This window comes from Parasteatoda tepidariorum, chromosome 3, assembly GCF_043381705.1.
Source record: "Parasteatoda tepidariorum isolate YZ-2023 chromosome 3, CAS_Ptep_4.0, whole genome shotgun sequence".
Lineage (NCBI taxonomy): Eukaryota > Metazoa > Arthropoda > Arachnida > Araneae > Theridiidae > Parasteatoda > Parasteatoda tepidariorum.
In genome coordinates this window covers 73,833,823-73,846,725 of record NC_092206.1, presented here as the reverse complement: position 1 = coordinate 73,846,725, position 12,903 = coordinate 73,833,823, and the positions used below count along the sequence as shown (strand labels likewise).

General features: G+C 24.9%; 1 protein-coding gene across 3 annotated transcripts in view; it reads left to right on the top strand.

Annotated features, from left to right (window-relative positions):
• The first annotated feature begins 2 nt into the window (after positions 1-2).
• LOC107445976 (neurexin-4) overlaps positions 3-12,903 on the top strand; it is a 40,691-nt gene continuing 27,790 nt past the window's right edge. Inside the window, exons 1-7 of one of the 3 annotated variants that reach the window (XM_043042082.2) lie at positions 3-225; positions 1,819-1,911; positions 5,499-5,695; positions 8,832-8,973; positions 10,170-10,370; positions 10,465-10,634; positions 11,883-12,050. In XM_043042082.2, the coding sequence (XP_042898016.1) occupies positions 165-225; positions 1,819-1,911; positions 5,499-5,695; positions 8,832-8,973; positions 10,170-10,370; positions 10,465-10,634; positions 11,883-12,050 (1,032 nt within the window). In that variant the 5' untranslated portion in view covers positions 3-164. Of the gene's footprint in view, positions 226-1,818; positions 1,912-4,643; positions 4,841-5,498; positions 5,696-8,831; positions 8,974-10,169; positions 10,371-10,464; positions 10,635-11,882; positions 12,051-12,903 lie in introns of those variants that run through there. The other 2 variants (XM_043042081.2, XM_043042083.2) reach the window with 2 other exon arrangements.

Below are 12,903 nucleotides of genomic sequence, written 5' to 3'. Positions count from 1 at the left end.
TTATCGTCATCCTGTTTTGGGTGTGTTCCATTGGATGTAAACATGTTTTGAGTTTTGTAATTTACGCGATCAATTATTTGAAATCGCTAATTCAGTTATAATTAATTAGACTTAAGATGTATGGAATTATTAATTATGTTTGATAACGTAGATATTTATTGAAAATGGAGAAATTAGTATTATTTAGTTTTATTCTGTTTCATATTCTTCAAATAAAAGCATACGGTAGGTAGACGTAAAAATTTTAATTGCATTAAGATGCCTCTTTTATTGTAATAATTATTGTTTCTTTTCTTATAAAATATAATAAGTTTTATTTTATTCATAGTTTTGAATTATGTATATTTATCTTTCATATTATACTTGTAAAATAATTTAAGAAGATAGTAGAAATAATGTTGTACTATTTCTCCCTTAACTATTATCTCAAAGTTGTTTATCTCTTTCTGTCATTTCGGTTAATGAGCTAATAAGTTGTTGTTATTATTAACAGAAAAGAATTTGTGTTTGGTATTTATTACACATAAAATAACAAGGCTCAGTACCAAATTTCAATTTGAGTTATTATTATAGAAGTGTATAGCTATTATGGTAGTAACATTTCTTTAGCTCGAATCCTAGTGATTAAACGAGTGACTTTAGTTTTAAATTAATACATTTTTTTTGATTTTAGTGATGACAGTTATTTTTCTTTGAAGGGATCTATAAAATAATTTATTTGAATGACGAACCATTATCAAACTGTGTGTTTCAACTGTGAAGGTAATTTAAAGACATTGTGAAAAAAGTTTTAATGAAACAGCATTGTGTACATTTGTTTGCTTAGCAGCACTTAAAAAAGGAGAAAAAAGTAACAGAAAAAGACATATTCAAGTCCAAGAGTATAACTCGTAGTTACCCCCAGACTAATCTCAACTATATTTTTCTTAAATTGTGAAAATTTAAAATTCCTTTTGCCCTTGGCGGTTGTATTTAATATGGGCAGGTACTGAAATGCATATGTCTCCAAAACATTTGCTAAAAAAATGTTATTTGTGAAAACTGCGTTACATAATCCTAGTACAAATGTTGTCCCTGATTTGGTGACTGAAAGTTAAATTAAAAAACCTACCCTAGTTCATCCTAAATAAATAAAACTGAGAAAAATATTGCATTATATGATTGAAATCCAAAAATTTTGGTGACAAAAGATATAAAACGTTTAAATACAATTTTTTTTAAAAATAAAATTTCTTTTACCAAACTATGTTCAAAACAAATGCTGTTCAAAGATTTGTTAAAAAATTTGAACTTGTAAAGAAGTTGCAACAGTAATATTTTCAAAGAGAAAATTAAATTTAATTTTCTTAAAGAAAAAGGGAACAAAACTTAAAATGTTTTTTAAAATAATATTATGCAATAAATTTGCTGTATTTTTTCTCTTGATTTTTAAGACAAATTTAAATTATATTTATTGCACTAGAAAATACCAATTTAATTCATTTTAAGTTGTAGCTCCTCAAAAGAACCAGACATTTTCATGTATTCCATCTTTGAAAAAGTTGTGAGCCCTTACAGTATGGCTGTTAACACTACTGTCTAAAAACTCATAGATGCTATTTAAATCCAATCCATTTTTATAAAATTGGAATTAACTTTTCTTATGTAATACAGAGTATAATAAATATTGGATGCTATCGAGAAAATCTTGATTCATGGAATCTATGTATTTTGTGTTACTTTTAACTTGTATTACTTCAAAAAAGATGTACACAGTAATTTTTATTTATTTATAGTCTTGCAAATCAATTATAATATAATGGCACAAATTAATTTCAGATGATTGCAATGAACCACTCTTAGAAAAGTCCAAAATTTATTCATCGACTTCTATGTCAAGTGATCGTGGACCAGATAAAGGAAGATTAAATGGTTAGTATTTGATTTTTTGATGAATGTATACTGGTTTGTTTATTTATCAATGCAAATGCTTATTATTTATGTTTGAATTTCAAGTTAATTATTTTTATTATGTTCTAATAATGGAATTTCTATTTATTGTAAAGCATTTCTTAAAGGTCTATATGATTGTTTATTTTTAAAAACATGTCAGTATTTACAGTATTAAATTAGTGTTAATTATGCTACTTCGAATGAGGCATTTTCAAGCACATGCATATTTTTGACTGACTGGTTTAGCTTTGTTAGACGAATGAAATAGCAATTTTATAAATATTGTTGATTATTGATTGTGATTTCTTTAAACTAAATCTAAATATTTGTTAAAGAGGGTTTTCTAAAAACCATTTCTGTGGAGTATTTTCTAAATCGTTTAAAACTTTTCTACTTATTTCAACACAGATTGTCATTTTTCTTCTCTTGGAATATTTGAAAAAACTCTTCTCTTTTTTATTTAAATCTAGCTTTAAAGAAGATTCCTATCCTGTTCTTTTTTATGTATGTAAATAAATAAATTATTCGTAAATTAACTTGATATAAATTTATGAACAGGACTTAAGCTTTGAGCGGAGAAAATTGCTGTGAAAACTTACTGCCGAAAAAAATATGTGTTTAAACTTATTGTTTTTTAAGTGTATTGAGCTCAAATGTTAAGGTTATTCAGAAAGTTCCATTTGATTCAGTTTTTAAAAGAATACCTACTGTTATCGACAAATGAATAGGGTATACTTTGAGCTATATAGACTACATCAAGCAAAAAAAAAAACTATGAAATATTATAGAGAGGTGGAAAACATTTGGAGTTTAGACACTGAGGAGAATTCTTGTTTATAGAACTGAAACTACAATATGTCTATTTCTGTATTTTCATTTGTTCTTTATTCATGTTATTATTTTTTTCTCCTAGCTTTAGCATACCTACTGTTACTTTGATTAATAAATAAATATTTAAATTAAAAAACCCACATTTAAACATGTTATGGTATTTTTTGTGTTTTCTATTAATGTAGTTTCGTTGCTATTGTATTACTGTGACTTAATTATCAATTATATTGGCTGTGGCTTTTAAGTTAAGAGGTTAATTTTACGTGGTTCTGATTTGAAATTTTGTAAATATTGTTATTTAACATATTCTAATGTGCAAAAAAAAATTTTTTTTTCTCCAGTCAGTAGTTTCAGTTTTAGTTTGCATTCTTTGTTTTGTTTTTTTAAATTCTAAATTAAATGATACTGCTCTACACTACATCTCACTACAAACTGAAATATGAGTTTATATTTGTAGATTGTTATATGTGTACTTAAAAATACTAAATTTTAATTTATATTCCATTTTAAATAAAATTTCAACACAATAAAAATGAAATTCACTGTTTAAATAATAATTATGTACTGATAAAATTATAAGTGTTTATAGGTGTAATTCTGATTACTATTACATACTTTGTTAGGATTATTCTCAACTAGTTGAATTTTTATAAGCATTTTTTTTGGGGGGGGGGTGGTATTAGTAATTTTTTTTAAGAATGATTTTAAATTTTAAAGCTATTTTTTAAATAAATACTTTTTTTTTAAAGCACCTTTAAATGTTCACTTTCTCATAAGTTTTAGTTTGAATTATAGAAAAAAGCTTTCAAATTGTTTATTAATTAATCATTTTTTCTTAGGTTACTTTTTATAAAAAAGATTATGCACAGAGATTATTTTTTGGCATGCCTTTAATTATTTTTATAAACTACAAATTTTTCTCTTATTTTGTTTGATAATGAGAAAGATTTACTTTTTAATCTATGCACATAAATTTGTATACAAGGGTAGTTTAAAAATTGTTGAAGATAAAATGCAGTTATTACATAATATTACATTTAAATAAATTTTAATATTGCATTTTAATGAATTTTTGAGGTGTTTAAAGATTACTCTTTCAAAACTCCAAGTGCTGTTTTCTGAGGGGAAATGCCCTGCCCTTTTTTATTCCTTGGAAGAACTCTATGTATAGTTGTTTGTGTCTATATATATATATGTATGAAATAGTATGTGAAGTAAGTATTTATAAATTTGCTTTATAGTTAGTGAATTAATTACTATAAAAAGTGATACATAGGCTGCTAAATCTGCCAATTTAAATCATTATCGTATTATTTTCGTTTCATTTTAATGTGTAATTAAGTACATTACAAGAAAATTTTATGCCTGACTCTGTTAAAAAATAATAATTTAAAGCATTCAGTAAAATATTATTTACGAAAATATTTTTATGATAAATTGAATTAATCTTTTTAGGAAACGGTGCATGGACTGCTAAGTCTGCTGATTTTAGCCAGTATCTTATAATTGACTTGCGTGATAAACGCAACATTACAGCGATTGCTACTCAGGGCCGACCTTATACCTCAGAGTTTGTGCAAGAATACAGAATTGAATATGGCAATAAGTATCTGGATTACTCAGAATATAAAGATCGGGAGGGCCATACTAGGGTAAAGAAAAGAAACAAACAAAATAGTCCNATAAAAAGTGGACATATGCTGCTAAATTTGCCAATTTAAATCATTATCTTATTATTTTCTTTTCCTTTTAATGTGTAATTAAGTACATTACAACAAAATTTTATGCCTGGCTCTATGTTAAAAAATAATAATTTAAAGCTTTCAGTGAAATATTATTTACGAAAATATTTTTATGATAAATTGGATTAATCTTTTTAGGAAACGGTGCATGGACTGCTAAGTCTGCTGATTTTAGCCAATATCTTATAATTGACTTGCGTGATAAACGCAACATTACAGCGATTGCTACTCAGGGCCGACCTTATACCTCAGAGTTTGTGCAAGAATACAGAATTGAATATGGCAATAAGTATCTGGATTACTCAGAATATAAAGATCGGGAGGGCCATACTAGGGTAAAGAAAAGAAACAAACAAAATAGTCCTTTAAAAATATGTCTTATTGACATTATACTTTTCTAAGCAATGCTTGTCCTCTAGTTTCTAAAATCGCTATTTTTCGTTTCTCCTCCTCTGGGTTTCTCTTCCCTCTAGTAACCACTGGTATTTATTTTAAATACTTTTAAATTTTCTTACTTCTGACTTAAGAGGTTTAATTCGTTTTAACATTTCTTACTTCTTCTAGATGCTTGTAAATTGTAAGTTTCTTGTAATTATTCCGCCTAAAGATGTCATGCAGAAAATCAATCTTTTTCTATGGGTTTCTTTCTTTTTTTTCTGAAATTGCTTTCATTTTTTAAAATAAATTTTTTTCTTTGTGATGTATAAATGATATGTCTAATAAATTAATATTATTTATTTTACAGGTTGTTTATTTAAGCTTTTATTAAGGTGACCTCAGAGTTTTCATTTTTTAAACTTTTTTATGAAAAATGTTTTGATAAGTATATTGGTACTGCTTTTTCAGTGTGAGAATAACATCTGAGACTGATGCAATTTCTTTTTTTAATTCATTTAAGGCTAATCTTGATGGAACTACTGATTATTAATAAAATGTTCCCTAAATTTGACTTTTTTATGAATTTTTAAATTTTGAAAATTAACTTTTTCTTAGGTCTGTACTCATGGACTGCAGGTTATAATGATTATTTTCAATACTTAACTTTTAAATTTCGAAGTAGAAAAATTATTCACCGAATTTCTACACAAGGACATGCTTTTTCTAATGAATTTGTGTCAGAATATTGTATACAGTTTAGTAATGATGGAGATTCATGGAGAACTTATATTTCTTCTGATGGAGAAATTCAGGTCTGAATATTCTTTTGAAGTCTTTAATGATTCTTACATTTTCTGTTTTGTTCCTTTGTTTCTTTTGAGTTTTTTTCCTATCCTGCTTTTCTGATTTTTATTTCATAATTTTCTGCACTTGATTTAGTATTCAATATTTGCATGAAATTTATGCTTTTTTTGTGGAGGATATGAAAGTTAATTCAAATGTTATTTTGTAATATGAAGCAGCATTGGAAGTTCTACAAAAAGTAACTAATTCATATATCCAGTCTATTGCTAACATAACTGGTCAGATTTAAACAGTAAAGTATGTTTCTGTTAGTGACAGCAATACTGAAATCAAAATATTGCAATGCATTGCCGGAAATATTGATATATCATAGTGAATCACAATTATTTAAATTTTGCTAGATCACATTATTATTTTTTCATTTATTGTTGTTATTAATTATTATTGTCAATTGTTATTGCAGAATTTTCAATCTTGATAATTATCTCAATATACATTACAAAACATAGTATATATGATATAATGTGATAATATGTATCAAAATATCATTGTCGCAAATAATATTCCTATTTTGTGATGTATTACACAACTTTAGTTTCTAATGTTTTTGTTTTAAGAGGATCGATACAAATTTAAATATATTCTAAAAAATTCAAATAAATGTATAAATAAAAAACTTCAAAACAGATAAATATTGAATATCAACAATAAAGGAAAAAAAAACTTTTTCAGCTTCATTCAATTTTTACAGATATCAGTTTCATTAGACTAATATGAAAGTTTTTTATCGATTGTATATTGATTTTTTGATCCCAATCATAAATTATACTGCTGTTATCATGCTTCTCCACAGCTTATTTTCTTGTTTCACTGTTATATTTCTCTGGAATTTGCTGACCTTCTACTTTACTAAATGCATAAAAGTAATAGAGGATAGAATCATAGTTGCTTCTCAATAATTTTTAATTTATGAAAGTTATTGTTTTTTTAATGGAAGTCTTAATAATTAAGTATGCGTATTATAGATTAATTTTAGTTGTTAGTACTAGTTTATGGTCTTTATTTTCTTTATTGTTGTTGCATTTTAGTGTTGTTTCTTTTCTGTTTTTATTTTTATTGTTTTGCATTGCCAATTTCTTTTTGTTGGTTTAAAAATATCCATTTCTATACATTTTTGCACTTCCTGATGTAGTTTTCATTTTATAATATCTAATATGGCATGGACCAATAACTTCTTATATTCACTTAGTGAAATATTTTCATTGTGTTAAAGTTCTTATATGCTTTTGTTCTTTTCCAAACCTTTTTTTTTATAGTAGTTATTACACTTTTTTGTATTTAATTCCTTCCCTTCATTTGTGAAGGAATATTAATCAATATGTGTTTGTATAATTATAAAAACGTTAAGGGTAAAAGGAATAACCCATGTCTTATAAAACTTCTTCTTTTCCTTCCTTCTCTAAATAATTAAAATGAATGAGAATTTTCATTCTTTTCGAGTAATATTTTGCAATTGCTAAACAACAAAAATTTTGCAATAAATTTTCTAGTTTGAAGTATGTAAAAGAAAATATATTTAAAAAAAATATTAATTTGTTTATTTCAAAGTAAAATAAAATATGGGTTAACACTTTTTACTCGTGTAATTTTCTATTAAATTCAAGTTTTAAGTTCAACAAATTTAATTTAATTTTTAGTGCTATTTGAACTAAATGTTATAAGTGGCATAAAAAACAGTAATAAAAAAAGCATTTTGATTAGCTATGCATTATGTTGCAATTTTCTTTATTGTGTATTATTGCTTTACATTATTTTAGAAATTTTTTAAAAATTACAGTTATTAAGGTCAAGTAATTGTTAAAATCCTTCAAATTTAAGAGTTTAAATCTTCTTAATGTACTGAATTGCTATTCAAATGATTGGTTGAAGTATCTGTTTAAGTAGTTTTTAAAATCTAAATAATATCAAAGCTTTTAACCAGTTAAAACTTTAATGTTACAATTTGCTTCATAATTGCTCATTTATAATATTTTTATTGTAAGATACATATTCATTTATTTTTGAAACATACAATTGACTTAAATTCTTTGAATGTTAATCAAATATTTACTTGCTTGAATTATCTTCAAAACTTTGATTTTTATTAAAAACTTAGATTTCAAAACTTAGATATTTATTTTATCAGTCTTAAACTAAATTTCATGACAAGTTGCATTGTACCCAATATGTCTGTTTATTTTAGCTTGAAGTTTCTAATAGTTGTATATCGTGCAATCAATAGTATTTTATTTTTCAATATCTATATCAATGGTAACCAACTCTGGCCCGCAAAGGCTTTTTTTGTGCCCCGCGAACTAAAATATATTAGTTGTCGGTTTTTTTCGGACGATTTCCGTAAAAAATCTATATGGGTTTAAAATACTTTTCTTTCGTTTAAGAAAACCTAATTTCTTTGTTTCTGTGAAATTTAACAAACCAACGATGCGAAAAAATTTATTTCTCGGGTTTTGCACCCAAGAAAATATTTATTCAAATACAAAAATAATCGTGTATGTTGCTCTTTTTTATGTCGTGAACATAATTCAGCATGGGCATATCAGAAATTTTCTCGAAGAAATTCTCATTTGACTTTTTGAAACTGCTCATTTTGGATAAAATTATTAACATTTGTAAATTTTAAAACGCATAAGAGAGGGAATGAATATCATGTTTAATTTAAATTCTTTGAATTGAATATCACATGAGCGGAAAAGAAATATTTTTTTTGTCTCAGATGCTCTAAATTTTTTTTTTTATTGTTGCTATAATTCCTAATAAGTCGAACAAAATGTTAATTCATCACTGAATTAAATTTAAAAGAAACAATATCTTGTCACTAAGTTTCTGATTAAGAGAAGATTCAAAATGATATGTAACAAGCATTATTTGTAATGCTTGTTATTTTGCTTTTTTAAAGTTAAAAAAAAATTTGATAAAAATCTGACAGTAATACTCAATGTTCCTTCAAACATAAAAGAGTCCTATATAAAATTTAGATAAAGTTGCGGCCCGCCATTTGACTGGTGTTTTTAATTGCGGCCACCGGCCACATGTAAGTTGGAAACCCCTGATCTATATGCTGATTATTTATTTATTTTTTGTTAGCTGTTTACTGGGAATGTAGATGGCGATACAATTAAATTGAATAAGTTTGACATGCCAATAATTGCCCAGTGGATAAGAATTAATCCTACAAGATGGAGAGACAGAATTTCTATGCGAGTTGAACTTTATGGCTGCGACTATGGTAAGATAATAAAAGTCGATTAAAATTATGTTTCTGTTTTTTTATATTTTATTGTTTTCATATTTTATTTTATGGATCGTATTTTATGGTATTTCATGGTTATAGTTGAAAATTAGCTAAAATATGCTCTCTATTTTGGTAAAATTTAATAGTATATGTCAGTTAACAACCAAGCAGTCTGAGTCTAAGCTCTCTGATAAAGCGGTCTGAGATAAAAAATATGATTTAATGCATTTGTAAAGCATAATAGCTAATTAAAAAAACATATTTATTTATTAAGCCTTATTTAAAATGTATTCAAAATAAATTTCAATCTTCTCAAGCAAAAGCTAGTCTTGTTCTGTTCTATTAAAGAAAATAAAAATGATATTCACCTGTCACAATTTTGATGTTGGAAATGCAAGTGATCTTGTTTTCTTCATTATTTTGCTACCTCCAGCTTTACTAAATCTTATTATATTTATAATTAATTTAGGATTTCTCATTGATTGAGAAAAAAATATCAGTTTGTATAGTTTCTCTCTTTTTTTAATTTTTATATATTATCTATATTGATTCTGCTAGCTTTTAAAACTTTAACATGTTTTAAAATGCTTAAATTTTTAAAATATTAATAGTTTTCTTTCCAAATGAGAGTTATATTTTCTAATTAGTTACCTAAACAAAATATTGAAATTACGATTGGCTTATAAAATCTTTATTTTGTTCATCTTGAATAAGTATTTAAATTCTATATATATTTTTTAAAAATCCATTCTTTAAAAATGTATTAAATTTTTCATGCCTTATGTAAAAAAAATCTAATATGTTTTATTTGTATTAAAATATTTGTTCCTGTTATGTTATGATTTGAAAAAAATATATTGTTGTAGTTCTAGTTTAGTGTGATATTGAACAAAAATGAAATTAAAAAATCACTGAAAATAGAATGTTTTACTCGAGTTTCATTTCAATTTGAGCATACAAATTCCATAACTTTAATATATATATATGTATATATATATATATGTGTGTGTATGTATATATATATATATNTGTATATATATATATAATAGTTTTTCCTCCTTCTGCATTAGATTGAGAGATAGACATTTTTGAATTCTGTGTGTAATTTATTTAAGAACAATGAATTAATTTAGATAGTTAATAGTTGCTGTTAAAGGATAATTATAATTTATGTTATATATTTATTCTAGTTAGTGAATCAGTAAACTTTGATGGAAAAAGTTATTTCACCAAAGAGCTTTATTATCCTATTGCCAGTGAATCAGAAATGATGCGCTTCCGATTTCGTACAAATCATGCAGATGGACTTATCTTGTACAGTAGAGGAAGCCAAGGTGATTTCGTTGCGCTTCAACTACTTCACAATAAGCTTCTTTTGAATATTGATTTAGGTATGAAGTTGGATAAAATTTATTTATGTAAAATAACACGGTCTCAACTAATAAAATTTGTTGCACAATGTTAAAAATTATGTGGTTTCTCTAGGAGGAGAAGGCTTAATCACTAGTGTCTCAGTTGGCAGCTTATTAGATGATAACATGTGGCATGATGTTTCCATCATGCGTTCAAATCGTGATATTACATTTACTGTCGACAGAGTTGTAGTTCCAGCCAAAATTAGAGGCGATTTCTTACAGTTGAACATAAAAAGAGAAGTAAGTTGCAAACAAATAGTTTAAAAATAAAAACTGTGCAGGATGTTCGCTCTAGATATAATTTTTTAGAAATATAATATGCATTTGAATTATTTTTATCGTTTTCTTAAAATAATCTTTATTTTCTATTATATTTCTGTATGCAATATAAAGTCCTTTTTTCGATTGTTAATTCTCTGGAAGAATCTTGTCATTTTTTAAAGGAAAAAAAATGTGCATCTGAAATGAATTCTTACTTATTTATATTACTATCTTGTAATTTTATATGAATGATTTGACATTTTTTTTTTCCTATCATTAAATGGAGCAAGAAAAATGCTTATCTTCATCATTAAAAAAAAAGGGAGAAAATTTATAGAAGAGGAGAAATTTTTTTTTAATTATTTACATCAATTTTAATAAAAATCTTACTGAATGTTATTTAATCACTAACAAAACCTTATAGCACAAAAATTGACCTTAGTCATTTTTTTATAGTTTCAATTTTGTTTTTAAGGTAATACTCATGGTCTGATTTTCTTGATGTTCTTAACAGAATTGTATATCTAAAAACATTATACTTTGACTTAAAATTCCATAAAAAAAATAAAAAAAACAGTAATGGTAAGAATATTTTAGGAAAATGTATTAACTATTTAATTTGATGTCTTAATTTGAATAATTTTGATTCAAATCATCAAATTTTGTATTTAATTTATGCTATAATTCCTCATATTTTTTCTAATTCTTAGTTTTGTAAAAAGAAATATGTATAATATTATGCACTGAATGAAAAAAATATTTTATGCATGAAAAGAAAGAAATATTTTTTTCTGATTTAGAATGATACTTATCCATTTTGAGGACATAAATTTTTGAAACCAAACTTTTATCAAATATAAGTCAAATTTTTTCATATTTAGAATCAAATTATTCCTCTTTAAAGTTCCTAATTTTTTCATGGGTTTCCATTCTTTCCATTATGATTCTTTATTGACCTAACTTACTTTTTTTTTAAAGAAGTAATTTAATTTTAGAAATTTCAAATTTCAGCATTTTTCTGACTGATTTTGTGTCAACTTCAAATTAATATAAAAAAATGAAATGTGAGAAATAAAAGGTGAATTATTTATCCAAAATATCCAGCTTCAATTTACGGATTCTTTTGTCTAAAGAATGTCTGTTGTTTTATATTTATCTTGTTTTTAATGATTTTATTCCGAATTAATAAAAATTTAATATTTTATTCTGCATATTATTTGTTTATAGATTAATGTTGGAGGTATTTCTAACTTCAATAATGATGGAATAATGGTTCATGATAATTTTACTGGATGTATAGAGAACTTATTTTTTAACAATACCAATTTTATATCTGAATTAAAAGAGAAAAAAAGAGACTATCAGCAGTATGGAGACTTAACTTATACATGTCTGGTAAGATTTTACTCTGTTTAACTGTAATCATATTTGATTTTAGCATTATTTTTATTCTTTGTAATCACGTTTCTAATTTATATTTAATTTTATATCATTGATACAGTAGCATCTAAAGATCAAATATTTGTTACTATATAGGCATCATGATAACAACCTGTAAAAAAAGTTACATACACATTTATTGTTATTATTTTTTAAAAAAAAGCATTTAACATGTTAAAATTTAGTATTTATTCTTGTAATATGGTGTGAAAGATCAAACCTTTTAGTTGATTAAATATTTATCTTTTATGAATAACTAGGTATATTCACTGCTGACCATAAAAATTTCTATTCATAAAGCACATTGCTTTATAGATATTACACTTTAAATGTCCAACTGACTTAAAAGTTTTACTTATGTTCTTGTTTATTATATTAAACTGTTACAATTTCTTATAGCTTAATGTTAATGTATCTTTATATTGATATTGCTCTTTAAATACTGTATTATAAAAAAAGGGGGGGGGAGAGTACTACTTTTATGCTACACTGGTGGACATGGTTAAATAATTTTTTATTGTATAGCAAAGTTTTTTTTACAATTCACTTCTAGAATCTTAAGTATCCTTAATACTATAAGGTTAGAGGTAGAAGTAAATTTTTTTTTACATTACTACACTATGTTCTCAATAATTTGTATCTATACAGATATTGGAAATACAGGTATAAATAAAAAAATAAATGAAAGATGTTTGATGCCATTGTAAATCCTCATAGTTTTTTTAGTAATTTTTTTTCAGCAGTCATTTATGGATTATCACATAATTTTGAAATCTCAATATTTTAATGGGATATTACGATGAGTGTT